General features: G+C 35.6%; 1 protein-coding gene across 4 annotated transcripts in view; it reads right to left on the bottom strand.

Moving 5' to 3' along the window:
* Positions 1 to 22,267, bottom strand: part of usp6nl (USP6 N-terminal like) — a 140,056-nt gene that overhangs the window by 14,635 nt on the left and 103,154 nt on the right. For all 4 annotated transcript variants that reach the window (XM_055006294.1, XM_055006293.1, XM_055006291.1 and 1 more), the window contains 7 exons: positions 16,247 to 16,326; positions 13,135 to 13,174; positions 10,706 to 10,786; positions 3,958 to 4,065; positions 1,637 to 1,746; positions 708 to 756; positions 405 to 525 (listed from right to left, as the gene is read on the bottom strand). In XM_055006294.1, the coding sequence (XP_054862269.1) occupies positions 405 to 525; positions 708 to 756; positions 1,637 to 1,746; positions 3,958 to 4,065; positions 10,706 to 10,786; positions 13,135 to 13,174; positions 16,247 to 16,326 (589 nt within the window). The remainder of the gene's footprint in view (positions 1 to 404; positions 526 to 707; positions 757 to 1,636; positions 1,747 to 3,957; positions 4,066 to 10,705; positions 10,787 to 13,134; positions 13,175 to 16,246; positions 16,327 to 22,267) is intronic.

The following is a 22,267-nucleotide window of genomic DNA, read 5'->3' as shown; positions in this document are numbered from 1 at the left end:
TGGATTTATCATTCATTTAATGTTATCTTCATTGAAAAAAACTGGTTTTTGTTCAAAAATAAGGACATTTCTAAGTGACCCTAAACTTCTGAACGGTGGTGTACATCTCATTTAAAAATTTGCCAAACTTATACCGCTTGCCGAAATCTGATTCTGTAAAAAACATAAAATTTTCCACTTCTCTGCGCAAATGTGAAGCCATCAGTGACTCAGCTGCGACCAACAGTCAAGTAAATAAAATTCAGGGACTTTTAAATGATGGTGATGTGATTTTAAATCATTTTTGGGGTGAATTTCAGCCTTAGAGACAACCAGGAAGCTGGAGTTCAATTCAGACTCATCCAGTGGATTCAGTAAAACTCATAATTGAACATTTTTGACCTTTTTCAGAGTGTAAATGTTACCATGCATGGAGTGTCTTTGGCCCGACAGCAGCTTGACCAGAGCCCAGAAGGCGTCTTCTTCATTCATGTAGATGAGCAGCAGAGCGGTGATCTGACTCATGCCCTGACAGTAACCCACCTCCTGAAACAACAACAACAATCCCTTTATTCTTACATCTAAAACAGAAAACATCCACCAGTTCTGGAAGGTTTGAACTCCTCCTGAATTTACACATTGTCGTACCATGTCTTAGTCTCATTCGTTGTTTCTTTTCTGCACCACTTCTTTTCACTGTCTGAACCCAAAGACTGAGCATGACTCACCGTGTTGTACATGGAATAAGCTGTGAGGACATGGAAGAGCGCCTGCTGCCTGAAAACACAAACAAGCTGTTAACACAAACCTTTCAGACTACACTTCCATATAAACCTCTATGGAAATAAAACAACCCTGACTAGAAGAGGAGAGAACCAGAAATGTCTCTAGTGCAGTAAGACACACTTAAAACAGCATAAACATTTTAAATACATGCAAAAAAACAAATCTGGCTTTTAGGAGTGTCCTACCATAGTTTGGGTTTTTATTTATTTTTTGTTTTAAATGTTTTTATTTTCTTATTCTTTTCATCTTTTAACAATCGTTTATTATTTTAACTAATATCATTTCATGAACACCAGGTGCGCTACTATCAAGTCCTTTTTCTGGTTTCACTTTTTATGTTCTGTGTATTTAGTGATATTTTTTGAACCTCATTTAGCTGATTGTCACAACAATACAAAACTAAACATACAGATTAGTTTATACTTCACAAAAAGGCAAATAAAAGTTGTTTTTAGACTGAACGAGTATGATAAATGGTACCATAAACTCTAAAATATTGGTAGGCTTTTATCTTAGTTCCTGAGATGTTGTCGTTCAAACAGTTCGATCTGGTTAATTTCCTGATGGAACCGCAAAGTTACACATGATAAGTTGAAGGATTATCTAATGATTCTCTCTGTTTTTGCAGTTTCCAGCTGACAAATGCTGAAAAATTGGAGATTTTTAAAAAGAAACCCGACTTCCGAACCCCCTGCAGATCTCTGGAGTTCACATTAACAGAATGAAGACTTTTGCAGGAAAGTTGAAGTTGAAAACCATATTTGCCATATTCTTTATTTAATGTCTTCTGTTAAGCAACATAAATGCCTCTTATTGTGAAATTCTCAGGCAGTGTTATTCCTTTGTAACTGCAGGATGTAGAGGTTCTTACTTGACGTCGTAGCGGTGCATGAACATGATGTGGTCCCTGTAGGTTCGGTTCACGTCCAGATCGATCTGCCGGATGTCGGGGGAAAGTCCTCTGGCTCTGGCCTTCAGCTTCTAAAACCACAAAACAAAGAAAGAAAGAACAAAAGCAGAGCTCAGAGAATAAAAGAAGATGTTCACGCTGCATCCTGCACACTTCATTTCACTTTTAATAAGCCGGCTGTGAGTTGAATCAGCCTTGAAACGTCTAAATCTGACATTTTTCACAGTAAAATAGGAGCCTGGAGGAACATTTATTAACTGAAACCATGGATTCTGTGTCAGGTTTCATCTGAACTGTATCACTGGAGAAACTGAGCTGAAAAGTCAAAATTAAACATGACTCAGAATCTGGTTTCTGTGTTTAATTGTGTCAAATAACTAACTCCTCAGAACTTTCAAACTCAACGAAAAGTTAAAGTGAGATTCTCTTTTTGAATTTTCCTTTAAGTTTGAATGTAAAAAGTCCAAATTGAATAAAAATCTAGCTCACAATCATTTAGATTCGTTTATAGTGAATTATAATTTGGCCGATAGATTTATTATGACTGGAAATGACATAAACAAGTGTTAAAAGATGATAAAACAATATATTAAAGATGCTAATGTTGAATTTGATCTATTTCTACGAAGTTTTAAAACATTTTTACAAAAGAAACCAAATGAATTCATATTTTTCTCAGTAATAAAAAGCTTGTATTTGGCATCTCAGTGATCCAAAAGTTCTACAAGCTTTCTGCACAAGATATCAATTACAGATTTTAGGTATTTCTCTGTTGTTTGGTGTTTTTCTGTGTGTGTATTTTTACCACAAAAAAAAGCTAATTTTTTCAAATGTTCAAATTTATTCATACCCCGTGAAATTGTCACAAATTAATTTGGACATGACAGAGCTGAACAAACAAACAAACAAACAAATAAATAAATAAATAAATAAGAAAGATAGTAATTAATTTGGACATGACAGTTTTTAATAAAATAAAATAACCATGACATGGCTTCTTTTGTGAAAAAAAAGAACTCTGAAATTAAAAATAAAAAAGCTTATTTATGTCATTTCCAGCCAGAAGAAATTGATTAGTCCAATAAAAATTCAGTATAAACCAAAGAAATTTTGAACAATTTCATGGGTATGAAATCCCTTAGACATGGCGTCTTTAGTAAAAATGCAAGTAAGCCCATAGAAATAGTTCAAATCCATCATTAATCTCTCATACAGGACGTTTGCTAGCAATTCTAAAGACTGAGAAGCAAATAAAGGCTTTAATATTGTTTATTTATGAAGATATGAACAATGCTGGACATGATTCCTTTTGTAAAAATGTTTTAAAAATTTAGAAATTGTTAAAATTCACTCGATTATGTAATTACAAGCCAGAAGAAACCTATTAGCCAAATAAAAATGCACTAAAACTTAAAGAGAATGCATTTTCTTTTAAGTTTCAACTATTTCAAGGGGTATGAATTCACCTGGACATAACATTTTAAGTAAAAATGCAAGAAAACCCACAAATATAGTTCAAATCCATCCTTAATGTCTCATTGAGGAGATTCTTAGGAATTACATGAACTTTGTGATCAATTAGCTGGCAAAAAGGCTTTAATATAGATTTTTTTAATCAAAGGAATGAATGATATCTGGACGTTTTGGGTCAAAATTCACTCTATGTCATTTCCAGCCATAAAAATTCATTATAACCCAAAAAAAGCATTTTCCTTTAAACTTAAACAATTTCAAATTGGTATGAATTAATTTCGACATGGCGTTTTAGAGTACAAATGCAAGAAAGCTCAAAGAAATAATTCAAATACATTATAAATGCCTCATGAAGAGAGCTTTTCAGCAATTAAATAAACTTTTTGATTGTTTAGGTGGGAATTAAAGGCTTTAATACTGATTATTTAGAAAAAATGAATGATATTGGGACATTTACGTTTAAAAATTCATTTGAAAAACCTATTAGTGTAAAAATAATTCACTATAAATCATAAGCTGGCATGGAAAGGAGTAATTTTAAGGCTTTCCTTTTTAATTTCCTTTTTAAGAGTTTATATTTTCCAGCCGGTTTGCTCGTTCGCTGTATGAAACTCCACAGCAGCTGAAGGCAGAAACTTATTGATCTCAGCAGCTAAACTTTTCTAATGAGATCCAAAGTTTGTCTCGGTGCAGAACAAAAAAAAAGACTTTGTAAAAACACAATTAAGCCTCCAAACCTGAGGCTGAAAATCAAATGAAACCACGACGACGGTGTGAGTCTTTCTGCTTTAATGAATGCAGCTTCCCACCTCATAGAAATCCTTCTTCTCCTCCTTTATTTTGGGAATATCCAGCAGCAGACACCAGACTTCCCCTCGGAGCTGCAGAGGAATTCCCTTATAGATCCTCCGGACCAGCTGGAAGGAAGAAAACAACAGGAAGTGTCAGAAAGGCCTTTCAAAGTAAAAGAGGAGCAGCTTCTTCCACCTCCATCAGTCTGACAACATATACACACACTTTTAATTAATTAAACATCAAATATGGTAAAAACTGTTCAGTTATGATGCATTTTTCTTTACTACAGCTGTACTATATCAAAAATCTGATTATTATTTGTCATTTGCTGTTAAAGAATCCATATTAGGCAAATGTCCAGCTTTATATTTGTATTTTTGGGGTCTATTTCTTTTAAAAACACACTATTTCACACTGTATGTTGCTACAGAATCTCCTCTCACCTTTTTTGTGAAGTTCTCCCCTTTTTATTGCATTTCAACAATGAATCTTGGTGCTTTTTTGTTTTTGTTGGTCGATAATTTAACAAATAAAGACTCTTTCGTGCCAAAGTGAAAGAGCATAGGATTAGAGTAATTATGCTGTAATTACTGCATCTAAATCTGCTAAAATATCATTATTTCACAGAAATTTCCTGGTATTTTGATTTTTTTTCCTGTGGTTTTGATAGATATTATCTGTAATTCAACAAAACTGGGATAATCTGAAAAATGTTAAGAAAAAAATATTTTGAAAATCTGGCAAAAAATAAATAAATAAATAAATAAAAGAAGAGTGGAAAACCAATCCGTAAATAAGAAGTATTCATTTACATGTTGAACTTTTTGCAAAGCTGGCAAAAATTGTATTTTTACAAACAGTAATTAGTTCTTTTACAATGTTTGATTGCAAAATTACACCATAATCTACTGAAAATATTAATATTTTACAGATATTTGCTGAAAAAAATGTGTATATCAAGGAATAGAAAATGTTTTTTCTCTTATTTCACAAAATTTAAAATCACACATATAGTAGCAACTTATAATAAATAAATATATAATAAAAAAATATTATAATGATTTTTTTCAAGTGTTGTTACATATTTTCCTGTTTTGTTAAATAAAACAAAGTAAAATCACCAAAAAAAGGATATAATTTACATGTTAACTGTCAAAAAAAGAAAAAAAAAACAAGCAAATAAAAAACTGGTAAAAACTGTCAATAATGTCCATGTCATATAAAATCAGACTGTAACTATTGTATGTAAAATATTGCTGAAAATATTAATATTTTACAGATAACTGCTGCTATTAAAAAGAGAAATTTGGTCTGTTTAGGACAGCAAAATGGTATATAATTATTCAGTTAATATTTTACATATTTTCAATATTACAGATATTTTGTAAAATCCCAGAAAATTATTCAAATTATTATTTAAAATAATTATTTTTATTATGATTATTAATTCACATTATCTATTTTAAAAGACAGTCCAAAACAGCTAATAATAATGTTTAACAGGTAATTGTTACTATTTAGAAGAAAGATTATGTATATTTAAGACTGCAAAATAGTAAAAAAAAAAGCATTCGTTATTATTTTACATATTTTTATTATCAGATACAAATTTTAATTATTATTTCTAATTATTTTTTAAATTATTATTATTAATAATTCACATACACCAAAGTTGTTCCTAATGAATAATGTCCACATCCAAAATCTGTATTTCTATGAATCGTAATTCATTCTCCTACAATGTTTGACCACAAAATTATTTTTTTTATTAATTACATGATTAACTTTATTCATGCACAACATTTTAAAAATAAGTTTCAAGTACAACAGAGACATCAAACCATAAATACATAGTGTAAAAACCAATGTTATTTAACCACTTTAAACTTTAAACTTTTGAACAGTTATCTAATAATTTACAGATTTGCCTAGTTTTGTTAAATTACAGTGAAAATCTAGTAAAATCTGAGAAAACTGTTAATTTATGTGTCAGTGGTACAAAAAATAATAATAATAAAACAAATAATAAATACAATTACCCTTATTTAACTGGTATTTTCATGTTTCTTAAAAACCTTTGTGAGTTTTTTCTGCTGTATTTCCACCGTTTTCTAATGTCTCTTTTTAACACAGCTTTACTCACAATAACTCGATGCCAGGGTTGGATAATTCATGCAAAGTGAGAAATAGTGGGTTTTATGAGCTGAGAGGTTTTAGCTGCAGACCTCAGACATGCAGCTGCCAGAAACGATCCAGAACACAGAAACGTATGTGAACGGACTCTGCTCTCCAAACCAGAGGGCTTTGGAAGGTGAACAGCGACCATCTGGCTGGACGAGATCCAGGAGGAGCTGCTCTGAATGCAGAACAGAACTCGCTTATTCAGAGACGAGGAATCAGCCGGACTCTGGGCGAGAAAGATGAAGTCCTGAAGCAAAGCTAATCGCAGAGCATCTCCAGCTATTCAGAATCATCCGGCCGGAGCGGTTTTACAGCAGATCTGGAGGAAACTGAACAGGTGACTTTCAGGAGTTTAAACATCTGGAGGCTAAAAGAAGCTCCCAGCTGTTAGATTAGGTGGAATTAATAGAAATAAGCTGCTAATCTTAGGATGTTTGACACGTCAGGAGTTCAGCAGAAGCTAATTCTGGGGCAGAAATCATCACTAAGGCTCAATAAACGCTGTGGATTCTTGCTTAACTCCAACCCAACATCTTACTTTAATTCTCAGATATTGGATCAGTTTATCAGATAAAACATTGAGCTCAGTGTCAGAATCAAAGTCCTGCTTCATATCAGTAAAGTTCAAACAAACTATTTGGCTTCATCCTCAACAATGTTTGTACATTTCAGTATAAAGGTCCTTGCATCTCAAAATATTCCATTTTATTCATTTTTTATAAGAGTTTGCATAAAATATGACTCTTTATGAAGATATAGGTGGAATTTTTTTCAGCTTTTAGTAGTTTTTTTTTGCACATTTAATTTGAAAAGAACTACTATTTGTAAAAAAAAAAGAAAACAAAAGAAAACAAAAGAAAACAAAACTGTACTTTTGATGTGGACAATTTTTACAATTTTGGTCATTTTTCTTTTTTTGGTCAATTTATACATTTGTAAAAAAAAGAAAAAAAAACACTTATTTTTTTGCTATTTTTCTGTTATTTTACTAAATATTACCTGTAGTTTAACAAAATGGAAAATCTGTAAAATAACAGTTTGAGTTATTATTCACTGTTAGAGTGTTTCTTTCAAAATAAAACAGCAATGTGGAAATTATTTACAATTGTAGAAAGTTGTTTTTTGTATGTACAATCAACACACAAACTCATATTTTTCATCTTAACCGTAAAATAACAATTTTATTTTTGTGATTTAAATACAGTGAAACGTCTAATTTAACAATCAAATGTTATAAAACAAATCAGTATTTGTATAAATACTGATTTTTAAAGTGGATATTATAGATATTTTTTGTTTTTTTACAGTAAACATGTGAATTCATACTTTTTATTTCTGTGATTTCATCAGTTCGGTGTTCAGAGGCCTTTTCAACTCAAGACAAAATATTAATGTGAATATTTAGTTTAACATCAACAAAGACGCATTAAAAAAGGAAAGAAAAAAGATTTTGCTGTGTAAAAATGAAAATATCTGTGCAATGGCCTAAAACTGTTAGTTTCAATAACTTTAGTGTTCACTTCTGCAGATCTACAGTTTAGGTGCCATTATCCAACATGCCATAAATGTACACGTGAAAGGTTTGCATGACGTTCATTAACTTTATTTCTATCTTTATGCTGCTTTTATACTTTTTGTCTTGTTTTGGTGAAGCTTAATTTTAACACACACACACACACACACACACACACACACACACACACACACACACACACACACCACACACACACACACACACACACACACACACATATATACAGACACACACGACTCTTCATTAACTCTCCGCTCTTCACTCAAATCCATGAATATGACCTAAAAAATTACAGGTGAATTTAACTCTTCTCTGCAAGATACACTGTGAAAAATTCTTCTTTTTTCAATTTTAACTGTAATTTTTTGAGCATTTTACTGTCGTTTTACAGATTTTTTCATGTTTGGTTATCTTACAGATAATGATGAGTAAAGATCACAGAAAAAAGGTACATGTGGACTGTAAAAACAAAACAAAACGCATTTAAAATTTGCACCCGTCGCAACGGTTAATGTCTTTAATACTCATTTGTTTATTGCTTCGTGTTTTTAAATTGCAATCACAGTCTAAATCTCAAAGCAGAGAAGAAATACGAAGCATTTTTGAGCTCACATGAAACACTTTTCAAGCAAAAAAGGTTCCTATTCGTGTCTCAAATGTCGTGACATGAACCAGACCATGAGTTCTGCGACCCGTTGCTCCTCCAGTTCTAACTAAAAGCCTTCCTTTCCTTTTACTGGTGGAACACAAAGTCAAAGCTATTTAGTGAAGCCTCACTTTTGCTGCCTTTTACAGCTGAATACCAGCATTCATTTGGAAACAGCACCGTCACTGCAGTGCCTTCACTAGATATTAATCTCCCAAACAATTAGAGTCAGTGAAGGAGGGAATCATAGCAGTGGTTCATGCATTCACAAGGTTTTTCACAATAAAAGCTTCACCTTTTTCTACAAGACCAATAATTAGGGCTGGAGTACTGAGCAAGGAATTAGTTTTCACTCAAAGCAATTGCATTTTTGAGGCCTAAACATGCTCTAAAACTCATGGAAATTTGAACACAGATCAGAACTGGCAAAAAATGTGATATTTTATGGGACTTGTGTGTGGCAAAATGACTGCATAGCGCCCCCTGCAAAATTTGTACCATCTGCTAGAGCCAGGATGTTTCACCTACATCTACTAATTTGGTAGGCGTTGGGATCCATATCCTACACCCAACAGGAAGTCCACCATTTTGCTTTAACTGTGAGATTTTTTGCTATTTTTGCTCATTTTCAGGTGTTAACTCCTCATAGGGGTAACTCTAAAATACCTCAGATTTGGCCAGTATATTCAACAGGCCTTTGTGATGAAAAGTTATCAAAACCAAAGGGTGTGGTCATGGTGGCCCCCGGAACTTTGATGCTTCACCATGAAACAGGAAGTACTGTCTAACTACCCTGAACATGCTCCAATCTCCCTCAAACTTTACATGTTCGATCAGAGTCCTGCCCTGATCACATCCATATGCCAATATTCATTCACAGTCATAGCACCACCTGGTGGCAACAGGAAATGACATGTGTTACACCATGATGTGCTATTGTTAGCCGGTTGACCATATTAACCTTGAATGTGGTGATGTAACCCTTAAGTAAATTGGGGTAAATTGCAAGTTTTCATCAAACGGCGTGTCTTTGGTGGCACAGCGAATTTCGATGTCTTGCCATGACAACTGAAGTGTTTATATCTCATCTGCACATGATACAATCTGGACCTAATTCCACCAGTTGGACACGAGTTCAGGTCTGAAAACATCGACATTCCAAAACTGAATCATAGTCATAGCGCCACCCATTGGTAACAGGAAGTTGTAGCCACTGTATTTGCACTTACCATTGCAAGAAATTGTGTGATGCAATCCTTGACATTGTTCAGCTAAGTCTGAATACCTTAACATTTCTGCAGCATCCTGACATACACCACTCCTCAATGTGCCCGTTCAACCCTCCTTGCAGCTCTAATTCAAGTTGTGACCCAGCAGCTGCTACAAAATGCAAAACTGAAGCTTCAACATGTTCAACATCAGATCACAAGGTTTCATATGCTACAGTATTATCACTGCTATGCTAAATACTGTAACCCTAAGCCAGATTTATCATGTGTGGCGGAAGGAAAATAAAGCTTTGTAAATGCTTTGCATCTGCTCTCTTGTACTTTCCTACTGCAGGCTAAATGTTCTCAGCAGCTGGCAAGTGATGAAACAAAATAAAGAGACACATCAAGCATGACCCGTTTCCTCACTGCTGACTGACAAAGAGAACAGAAACATCCCTGAAGCTTTAAAGAAGAAAGAAACGGTGGAAGAGGGAGGAGGATGCAGAGTGATGAAGGGATGGACTAAACGCTGCCATGTCCTTGGCTGTAACTCACCGATTCTTTAACAAAGTCTGACTGTGCTCTTAGTGCCAGCAATGAGTGTATTTCAAAGCCCCAACGCTCCACTCAGCACTCACTGAATCCCAGCGGAAAACAAACGTTAAAGCTGAAGGACACGGTGAAGCGCTGCAGGCGACACCAGAACCCAACCTGGACCTGGAAAAGCTCTAATGAAGGCAGCTAGAACTGATACCTGCCCTCCTCTAATTGTCCTTGTAGGATCTGGGACAGAAGGACTCTACATCAGCAGGACTGCAGCAGACTGATAGCCGCTCTGCAACACCGATACTGGACTGTAGTTCCAGTATTTATAGAGATTTTCATTGGATTTGTATCATTTTCATGTTCTTTTACCAGTTCTGTTGTTATTAGCAAAAAAAACTAAATTAAACCCACTGTACGCTCATGTAGAAGTGTAAACCAGTAGAAATGTAAACTAAAGCTGCAACAATTAGGTTAAATCAGGGTGTCTTGAACTTGTTTCTGTACATATTAAAATCTCCATTGCAACACAACATGAAGGCTTGAACATCATGTTCAGCTGGACAATATAAGCGTCAAAAAAAAGAAAAAACCTGCGAGCGTAGAAGGATGAAGAAGAAGATGTGGAGTGACAGAAAGAAAATCACCTTGTCGCTGCTCTTGTATTTGTCCCAGCTCTTCAGCATCTTCAGCCACTTGGTGGTCCTCTCCACCTCCGTGTGTTTTTGCTGCACAAAACCAGAAGTGACACGTTAATAACTTCCCCCTGCAGCAGTTTTTTCAGTGGCTGCATTTCTACGTCTGCTGGGATTCGCCGTCAGAACGGGCTGACAGATAAAAGCTAACAAGTTGCAGGTGATCACATTCGCAGTCGCTTGAAGCTGCTGAGATGCTCTGATTAAAGCTTTTTGGTTTGTGTTGTTCAGTACATTTTATGAACACATCTTGTCAAATTAAATCACCACTCTAGTCAGTTTTGTGCTGCTGCTTTGGGATTATAAACCAAATTTAATACAAATAAATCAATTTTATTTATTACGACTTAATTAAAAAATTTGTTTCCAATTTTTTGTGGAAATTAAGTCATAAATAATAAGTGGAGAAAAACAACCCCACTGAAGTGCTTTCTACTGCTTTTTTCTGTTTCCCAAACTCTATTTTCTCGCCCAGCATGCACGCAGCTTGGAGTAAATTGAGCATCGCGAGCATAAAAGCTGTTATTTCCCACGGGACCTGAATGCAACATTTAATGTGTCAACACACCTGGTTGGAGGGTAACATCACAGTTTGTTAAAAAAACAAACAAACAAACACACAACGGGCGGCGCAAAAACACTCTCTGAGGTGATGCACAAAGACCTGAATGTAATATGATACAAAAAAGTGAGTCTATTTTTAGAGGAAATTGACAGAAAAACATCCAAAAAACCCTAAAAAACAACTGGCAGGGACTGTGAGCGGATCTCATCTGATGCAATAGGAGATATATTCATATATAACACCTTGTCCCTGGAATAAAAGCTCCTAACTGATGCAGAAACACATTGAATCTTGATGATTTCTGTCCCGTGAACAACAATGGAGGCTGGAGATGATTATTTCTTGGAGGAGCTATACTTGTAGAGTGTCGAGTAGGGATTATTTGTTTGATATTTTTTCCTCTACGGAACATATTTTTTGTTTTTTTACCAGTTACAAATGAAGTTCCTGCTCTGTAGATACTGTATTTTTATCCACAGAGTCTACCGATGGGTGACAAATTAAAGAAAAAGGCGTCTTTTTGTGGTGTAGGGTCTCAAAAACAGCTTCAGCGCTCTTTGACATTTATTTTTTACATCTTTGGAATTCTACTGGAGTGATAAACACCATTTTTCTAAAAGATATTTCCATCATTTTTGATCAAACCCTTCATACCCCGTGAAAAAGAGCAATGTCATCCTGGAAGAGACCACTCCGATCAGGATAAAAAGGTGTATATATTCATAGGACAAAGAAGAACACTCAGAACACTTGATTTGCATTGATTCTTTCCTCCAAGAGGACAAATGGATCGAACCCAAGCCAGGAAAATGTCCCCAACAACATAACAGAACCACCAGACCCCGTCACTGTAGGGGTCAAAGGCTCAAAGTTTTCCTTTAATCTGTCACCCGTCTGTATAAACTATACTATTTATACTGAAATAAGACTTTAGTATCTCCAGTATAGCAGCATGAAGACATTAACTGGGTTTTCATATGACTGTCAAGCAAATTTGAAGTGAGCTTTTGCAAAATAAGATGAGAAAATGGGTTTGCTTCCATTCACTGTTTTACAGACAATAAACTTGACTGCATAGTGACATCAGAAGATGGCGCTATAGGCTGTATATAGCTGTTTTCCAACTTGAAAAACCTCAAAGAAGAAGAAGAAAAAGAGAAGGAAATAAAAAACCAAAACACATTGTTTTTACAGTAAATATGCCATATAACCATTGTCCATCATGGTGTATTGTTATTTATTCACCATTGATGCCATGTTGACCCAATCTATCAGAAACTACAGTTGATTATTATTTTGGGGTCTGTGGGACATTTTCAGTCGTACATGAGACCCATCGCAATAAAGAAGTGGTTTCATAATGTGTTTTTATACACATTTTGAAGTATCAGATGAGGAAACGTCAACGGAAATGGAATGTTTTACACTTTTTTGAGGTCATTTTTGCTAACGTAGCCCTATAGCGCCACCTTCTGACGTCACTATGCAGCCAAGTTTATCTGCTTCGCCGCAGTTGGTGGAAACGAGCCTAATTCACATTTCATTTATTGCAATATTTCACAAGCTTATCTCAAATTTCCTTGAGAACTATGTGAGGACATAGCTGCTCAATGAACACAACATTAGCTTCTGTCTGGTTCTGTGCATCTCAAACATGTTCTGTCCAATTAATCTAATGCTCACAGCTGTTTAGATGAGCTAAATATGCAATCATGAATGTGAAATGTAATTTCCTGATTGCTGTGCTTGAAAATTTTCTGCATTTGTGTAAAAAATGCTGCAAGCTGTACAGATGTATTTGTTTGTTGTGACTCACCTTCTCCTCCACCGAGTCGTAGGATGGAAGTTCATTCTCACTGAGGAGAGAAAAAGAAAAAAAGAGAAAGAAATGAACAAAAGAAAAAGGAAATATCATCTTTTGACCTCCAGTTTGTCCTTGCTGGTACAAATGCAATGGATGAATCACAGTTTAGTTACACCTGAATGTACACGCGATACAAACACGAATATTCCAACCAGGCTCAATTTTTCTGCACCCGATGTCGGTATTTTAATGCATTCCTTCCATAAAACACTGATTGATGAAACACCTGAGTAAGACTCGAGCTCGACTCGCTGCCTGAATGTCATCAGAGGAAGAAAACATCACAGAGCAGCCAAACAATCAGAAAATAACAGATTGGACTTTCCTCAACCTGTTTATCTGTTTTAAAGTCTCTGCAGGAGCATTTTCCTTTGAGACAAACTCAGTCAATATTCTGGTTCCAGCTCCTCTATTTCCTACCTGCTGTTTAGCAGAATAAACTGAGACTGTAATAATCAATCCCTGCGGAGAAATAGTTTGCACCGTTTTCTTCTTCCTGTTTTCTTCACTTTAATACAGAATGTTGTTTAAAATGAAGCTGAAAGGGAAAACTGAGCATCTGATGTATTTTTTTATTGATCCAACATGTTTATGGTATTTCACATTTTAGATTTATTCCTAAAAACAAGTAAAACTAAAATTTTTGCAGACATGCTATAGTTTGTAAACAGATATCTAAAAGTATATTTCTTCTTCCTTCAGTTTTCATTTCTTGTTAAGTCTTATATCAGTAACATACACTACCATTCAAAAGTTTGGGGTCACCCAGGCAACTTCATGTTTTCCAGTAAAACTCCCACTTTTATCCATGTGCTAACATAACTGCACAAGGGTTTTCTAACCATCAATGAGCCTTTCAACACCATTAGCTAACACAATGTAGCATTAGAACACAGGAGTGATGGTTGCTGGAAATGTTCCTCTGTACCTCTATGGAGATATTCCATTAAAAATCAGCTGTTTCCAGCTAGAATAGTCATTTACCACATTAACAATGTCTACACTGGATTTATCATTCATTTAATGTGATCTTCATTGAAAAAAAACTGCTTTTCTTTCAAAAATGAGGACATTTCTCAGTGATTCCAAACTTTTGAACGGTAGCATATGTGGGCATCTTCACTGAAAAAAATGTTTGGTTTTTTTTTTTAAATGAAGACAATTCTAAGTGACCCCAAACTTTTGAACAGTAGTGTACAGTGTTATCTAAATGTGAGTGCAAGAATCAATGTCACAAATGTGAGCTCAGTGCAATAATTTGATCTGATGAAGTGTTTTTTTTTTTTTTTTTTTTTTTTTAATCATCAATAATGCCGAAACCCTAAACTCTCTGAACCCTTCTGGAGGGTTTGAAACACACATTTTCTTTACAAAAATTTTAAAAAGCCAATATTGGATTCTTCATTATAAGCAGAAACTGTGAAAATTGTTAGGCAATGGCCCGAAGTCATTAACTACCACAGAAGTCTCCATAACAATCAAAATTCTAAACAACATAACTGAAACAGCAATCACAAAACTATTCATTACCAATCTGGATTCCATCATTAACATTCCCATGATTGAATTTGCTGCCACCAGGAAACTTAGTTCAGTAGTCCAAGCGATCGACTCCTCGGTTTGCTACAGTACTAAAGAGTAAGAGAGTCCACTTAGTGGCACAACCAGGTACTACAGCTAACCTACTGTACATTTTTTTTGACATGTACATCCCTCATCTTCTGCCTTGTTGGTTAATATAATTTAATGTGTTAAATTACCTGCAATCAATGGATTGACGATAATCATTAACATTCATCTAGTGCAAAATGATATTCTGAGGAGGCGAGGTGGCACAAACTTTTATAGAATTTGTGCCGCAATCTGCCTTTTCTTTTATGCTTCCATTGTGGTGCAGATCCAACAGCTTTGAACATGACTTTAACTATGACTGCATCAAAACAAAAGCAAATTATCGTCACTGGACATAACTCCACTTCTATGAGCACGCAGGAAATTGAACAATGGAGGGTTGTTAGAGTCTATACATTGAATTTTATGTTGTTGATGGCGATATTAGAGAGTAGACAACTGCAACTGGACGAGGACATCGAGAAGACAGATAAAAATTAGCTAGCTTTTGTTGTCCTGTCCGAATTGACTCAATCAACTTTGTAAAAAAGTACCCAACCTGGAGTAGGTACATTTTCTTTCTTGAAAAAGGCCTTAAAAGAGGATCTATGGCAACAGTTCTTGCGGTGGGAAGATTATAACAGCTTGCATGTTCCTGAAGTGGAAAAAAGTAGCTAATCTGAAGCTACAGAGAGCTTTAAACTATTTTTAAACTGGATAAAATTGTGTATGTTGCAGGAGGTGATATAACATCTCAATCCCTGTGGTTACTTCTGCATAGACTCTGGTTGCAAATGACATCCATTTCTGTGATATTACGGTTTTCATTTCTTTACAGTGGGTGGAACAAGTAAAAATCATCCATCTTTATTTACAGTCTGAGCTTGAGGCTGGTTCTTTGGTTCACAACTGAACATGACACCAGATTTCACACATTAATTAATTATACCAGCTGTTGGACAAATGTCCCTGGGTCTCAAAAAACCTTCAAAGATGAAAAGTGACGTCTGTCTTCTTAATGTCTTTAATGTAAACACTTCATGGAGGCTCTTTTTCTGCCACCAGTCCTTCCAGTCTGAGGCATCAACCCTTTGCTTTTTCTTCTACTTCTTCTCCTGCACAGTCACTGACCTTCACCTCAGGACACTTCTGTCCTTGTCTTAAACAATCACAATAACCCGCAGGTTTCTTTGCTTCGCCACCCGCCCAGCTCTGGTCTGGATCTCTACCCGAACACTGATGCCCTGTGATTGTGGCTAACCGGCCTGTTTCCTGCCTGCATGCTCCAGACTATATATAAGAGTTCTGTTTAAGAGCCTCGTGGTGTCCTAACCAGCCACACAGCCTCTCATTTTCTTTAGCAGTGCTACTGTCCAGCTGGTTCAGAGGTATTTCATTTAGGCATTAGTGGTGATTGTAGGTTGTGTGTATGTTTTTCTGTGTGAGGTCTTACTGGACGAAGCCAAAACGGTCGACGACTTTGTACAGGTGGAAGTTGGTGTCCTCCCAGGGCTCCACGGTGGCCTCTTTCCCCTAAAAACCAAAAAGAAAGAGGAAGAAACAACAGAAAACACCATTAAAAACTGAAATGTAGGTGTATTTTTGGAGTATAACAAGGTACTGAAAGTTAGCTGGGAACACTATTTATGAGTCACTGGGTACAGTTTTGGTATTTTTATCTTGTAAAACTGCCAAAGTGTGGCTAGTTGCAGTTTCTCCAAAGTAAAGATTTAGAATGAGGATTTAAATGTACTAGACGACTTCGGTGGTGGAATCGGTTCCCAGTAACCAAAATCTGAACTGAGTCTGCCTTGATTAAGACATAAGTGATATTTATTTAACTATTTACAGGAGTCAAGTCTTAACGTCAGAATGGATTTAAGCCAAAACAACCACCAAAATGATCAATCTAAGAAATGAAATAACCAAGATAACCTCAGCAAAGGTAAAAAAACAAAAACAAATACAAGAACTTTCACACAGCTAAAATGGGAGAAAATAGTTAAACTAAAATGGCTTTGTTGTTGTTTTTAATGATTACTTCAACAACCAGTCAATATTTTACAAAATCCACAGGCTAATACTGGCACATTTACAAATTTACAAAGACAACAACAGGCAAAAACATTTGAAAAGGTGTGATTTAGTCCTGCTCCTGAATAAACTACACTGCATAGTGATGTCAGAAGGTGGCGCTGTGACCTCTATGGAACTATATGGCTGTGAAAAACAGAGTAGAAGAAACTTGACAACTAATTTAAATGTCCAGTTTGTCAGAATTTATTTAAAAAAAAAAAAAAAAAAAAAAAAAAGCATCAACCCTTTCAAAAAATGTCAAAAAACACTGTTAGCAAGTGAAAAAAACTTGCAAATTTGGGTAATTTGATTTTTTTTTTTGGTAATTTTCTGTAACTTTTCCTAATGTGACACTTCACAATGCATATAAGAATAGGTTACTGACACAGCTACTGATTAATATATGCGAAGAATTACCATTAAATGAGCTAAATAAGCCAAAGACTTTAAATGAATGTATGTGTGGGAATGTCAAGCAGAGTTGAAATGACCAATTAGGCAAACAAGTGAAAATGCAATGTCAAATTTTACAACTGATTATTATTGTCATATTTGGTAATAAATCAAACTTCTTTGGGTTTTAGACTTGAGCTGAGACAAAATGAATATTTCCTACTTTTCAATCCAACAGTATATATGTATAAGATGATGATACGCTTTCATGATGCCATTTTATATCACTTGAAAGAAGAAGTAATCCTGGTTTACTAGCTTTAAACTGCATTAATATTTCTGGTTTTGGTGTTCAAATGGAAAATTAGATCACTTGAGTGCAACATGGATGAGTAAACAGTAAAACAAGCTACAAAGTTCTGCTAGAAAGAAGCATTTTCCCCCCTCCTTGGACGTACTTCTATAGTTTCCGACACTTTATAGAATCAGTTGCTCCAGAAAATAATTGTCACATCAGTTTGTTTGACTAATGCTGTTTGCGCTCCGAAACAAACCGAGAAGTGGCGTCTGATCGAGTGCTGAATTACATGCCGCCCACGTTCCTCCTGGGCACGGAATCACGTTTTGATTGGCTGCTAGATTACGACTCCGGCGCCCTTGGGAAAGTGTGTGTCGCCACGAGTGTGTGTTTACGGCAATGTGTGTGTGTGTGTGTGTTACATTGTGTGTGAGCGACGATTAACAGGTGTGAAATGAACAGCCAAACGCCCACCTGCACCGTCTGACTCTGAAAAAAAAACTGTTTCTGGTTAATTCACCATCATGGAGCAGCGAAATAGAAAAACCCAACAGGTAGAGAGAGCGAGGAAGCTTTATGCAGACACGAGTAGGGAGAGAATATATCAAGAAAAGAGGACGGAAAGGTCAGAATATAACAAAAACCTGCAAATGTCGAGTCACGTCTGGTTGATTTGAGGCCTTGTTGCAGTGAAAAAAAGTGTAAAAGTTCACAAACTGGAGTTGCAGGTTGAAGATTTGCACTTTTGTTCGAAGAAATAAAAGTTAATTTACATTCAAAGTGAGTTAAAAGAATCAGCAAACATGTCAGTCATCCCATCTCTGTTGGGGTGCAGAGGCTGAAATCTCAAATCCAAAGCAAACACAACCAACAATACCAAACAGCCACTGCAACAGAGAGGATTTTCTTTTCAGGTTGCATCGAGTAAAACTTTAAAAATGTATGTCGAGGCTGCAAACTACTGGTGCAAGAATCCAACTTTTTTTCTTTTAGAGTTCGATATCTCATAAAGGCCTTGTCCACACGTAGCCGGGTATCTCACAAAACGAAGATATTTTTCTACGATTCGGCCTATCATCCACACGAAAACGCAGATTTACGTCATCAAAAATGATTCTTTTTAAAAACTCCGACCAAAGTGAAGATTTGCGAATTCTCCGTTTTCTGCGTCTGCATGTGGACATCAGTAACCGGGGTTTTGCGTTTCGAAACGTCACCGCCTGCGACAAAATATGTTGTTACGTCACATATGCGACCTGTGTTTACATTGGGTAACAGTATGGATGCTCTCACAAGGTTTTGGGCGCTGTTTCTTGTACAGGCGCTTTTTACTTGCTTGTTTTTACAAGCCCAGATACTGCTCCACATTCAACAACACAGGCGAAGGACGACGTTAAGGACGGTTATTCTCCACCACCTTGCTAGGATTTGGGGAACTACTGCCACCTAAAGGTCCGGCATGCTTATGAATGTGCTGAAAAACGCACTTATGCAGTTAGGTGTGGATGAAGTATTTTTCTGAAAACGAGGTGGTGTGTAAGTTTTTTTCTAGACGGAGGGGGCAGGATATTCGGTTTTACAAAAACCCTGCTACGTGTGGACATGGCCTAAATCTGCAGACACCAGACTGGATTTCATCTGGTAGCCTAAAAAATCTGTACACCTCACTGTGCAGAACCCTCTGTGCAAATAAAAACGCACCCAAAATTACAAAGAAACTGTTTTTTTCTGTAGTTATAACCAGAACAGTATCAACTTGGATTGGATCATTTTCATTTGATCTCTAATCTGTGCCTTTTCCTGTCATTTCTGTCCATTTGATGACCAAAAATGTGTATTAAGCACAATTAAATGAACGTCAAATTAACACAACTGGCTAAAAAAAAACACATTTAAAAAGCAAAAGTTGCCGCTGGTGATTTTAAACGTCTTCACTAAGTTGTTGAATCTTCCTCTCTGCAGGAAAAACCCTGTCTCTGAGCACTATGTAATTACCGAGAAACATACGCCTCACTTTGTTGAACTGCAAAGTAATTACAGGAAAAGTGTGTCAGTCGTGTTTATTTGTTCCTTCAATTAAGATGTTGCTCTGAAAAGGTAAACACCAAGCAGAACTTGACATTACATACATACAGACAGGTTGTGATTTCTGAAAGCAAGAAGGATTCTCCAGATAAACCTTTTCACTGTAATATAAAGTCCTGCACCTCTATGGAAACAGAACAACCATGACTATAAATACAGAAGACTCAGGAATGTGTTCTGTGCAGAATATCAAAGTTAAAATGAAAAAAGACCTCGAACAACATCCACATTTTCCTACTCACTACTCTGTGCACCGTATCTAGAGAGATGTTTCACCATGCAGAATGTATCTTTCAACAGCTTGCTCCTCTCTTTACTGTTTTTGAGCCATGCTGTATTTATTTTACTGAAAAACCATGTTTTATTTTGCTCCTAGTTTCGTTAATTTGCTTTCATACCCATCTTCTATCTGTTTTGTGTACACCGCCTGCAGTTCAGCTGAGTAGTTCCTGAATTTTAGCCACATGACTGGTTATCTTTTGTCGCTTTTCAAATAAAATGTAGAATAAGGTGACAATTTAAGCTTAGATTTGGTTCATTTTCTTGACAGAAATCATAAAAAATCATCAAAAGGTTGAAAATCCAATGTTTCTTTTTCAGCTTTTAGTTTCACACTTTGATAAATTGTGTGATTAAAATGATTTTTCTAAGACATCATACCTTTCAAGTCAGTCAAGAGGTTTTTGGGGGTTCAGAGGATTATTTTAGTCATATTAAATGCTGCATTTTAAATAAATATAAGTAAAAGTAACCAAGCTTTCATTAACCTGTGGTTATATCATGGGATATCCCTGGTTGGATGTGCATTTTTTTTTTTTTTTTGCAATATTTTTGTCCTGACTGTCAATTTTAAAGTAAATCAAAGCATAAAAACATTTAAAAAGATGTTGCTGAGTGCTGTTTCCATTAGCTGCTTTGCAGTAAATAAACCAGGAAAGTGGCGCTATAGCTTAAATGGCTGTAATAAATCAAATAGAAGAGTTAAATGTCCAGTATGTCAGAATTTATACAGAAGGAGCAATGACTTATGAAACGATGTTTTTCTACCTTCAGAGAGTGAAAAAAACTTGCAAAATTGTCGAAGTTTTTCTGAGCTTTGTCATTTCCATGAACTTTTTCTGATGCAATACTTGCTTATAAAAATAAGGGGTCACTGCTACAGCTGCTTATTAATATATGCTCAAAATGACCAATAAATGAGCTAAATAAGTCAAAGAACTTAAATGAGCGTATACTACCGTTGAAAAGTTTGGGGTCACCCAGAAAATTCCATGTTTTCCAGTTAAACTGCCACTTTTCTCCATGTGCTAACATAACTGCACAAGGGTTTTCTAATCATCAATGAGCCTTTCAACACCATTAGCTAACACAATGTAGCATTAGAACACAGGAGTGATGGTTGCTGGAAATGTTCCTCTGTACCTCTATGGAGATATTCCATTAAAAATCAGCTGTTTCCAGCTAGAATAGTCATTTACCACATTAACAATGTCTACACTGGATTTATCATTCAATTAATGTTATCTTCATTGAAGAAAACTGTTATTCTTTCAAAAATAAGGACATTTCTAAGTGACCCCAAACTTTTTAATGGTAGTGTACGTGTTAGGAAAAATATGCATTACCACTACAGAAACTCTTGTTAGACTTGACCTTGAATGTCTTAAAAACATTCTGTCCACGGTAACAGACTCAGATGTCCCACCAGATGTCGAAGTGAAATATTCCAGATTTCATCTCGTCCTTGTGTTCCCGCCCAGCGTCTGCAGATCAGTTGAATAAATAACTCAAACGCACTCGGCATCTGTGCAGAATCAAAAAGCCCTCAGTGTTTTATTCTCCAGCCTGAGCTCCACATGATCACAGCCGACACATTTATCATTTCTCTCTCTGCTTGGAATCAATTTCAGGCTGAAATTAAAGCAGGACTCAGCAGTCGCTCCTGTGATTGTGTGTCGCTGCAGATCTCTGACTGACTGCACAATACGGTCGACCGTGTGTTGGATCTCTGCGGTTTATTTTTATTTTTATTTTTTCTGTTAAAAAATTTTGCCACCCTTGTATATATTGTAAATAAAGCTGCTGTAACAATGTAAATTTCCCCTGGAGTGGGGAGAAATAAAGAACTTTATCTTATCTTATCAATATAACTGCTACTTATTCAACAATAAATCAGTGGTTCTTCATCTTTTTTTTGCTTCTGACCCCTAATATAAGGCTTTATCTCCTTGCATCACTTGTTAGAAGTTGATTCTGAGGTGTGAGACGTTCAAATGAAGTGATTTCTTCTTGTAAGTTGTTTAATCAGAATCATTTCAAGCTTCTGAAGAGACAAAATTGTGAATCCTATAAGAACTAAGCAAATATTTGAGAAAAAGAAAGAAACAAAAATAGTTTAATCATCTTCTGACTGTCATAAGCCCAGAACAAATGTAGGTCGAGTAACAAAATTTATAATTTAAAAGCCACCAGTCATTTAAATTTGTAATACTTTAATAGTGACAGTTGAGGTTTCTCAGTCACATGAAGGCAAATCTGATTTATTAGGTTATTTTTTCACTTTTCTTACTTTATGACACACTTATTCCCAAATGTGTCATTCTACACTAAACTGTGTCACTA

This window comes from Amphiprion ocellaris, chromosome 21 (assembly GCF_022539595.1).
Source record: "Amphiprion ocellaris isolate individual 3 ecotype Okinawa chromosome 21, ASM2253959v1, whole genome shotgun sequence".
Classification (NCBI taxonomy): domain Eukaryota; kingdom Metazoa; phylum Chordata; class Actinopteri; family Pomacentridae; genus Amphiprion; species Amphiprion ocellaris.
This window is presented reverse-complemented; position numbering and strand designations above follow the sequence as displayed.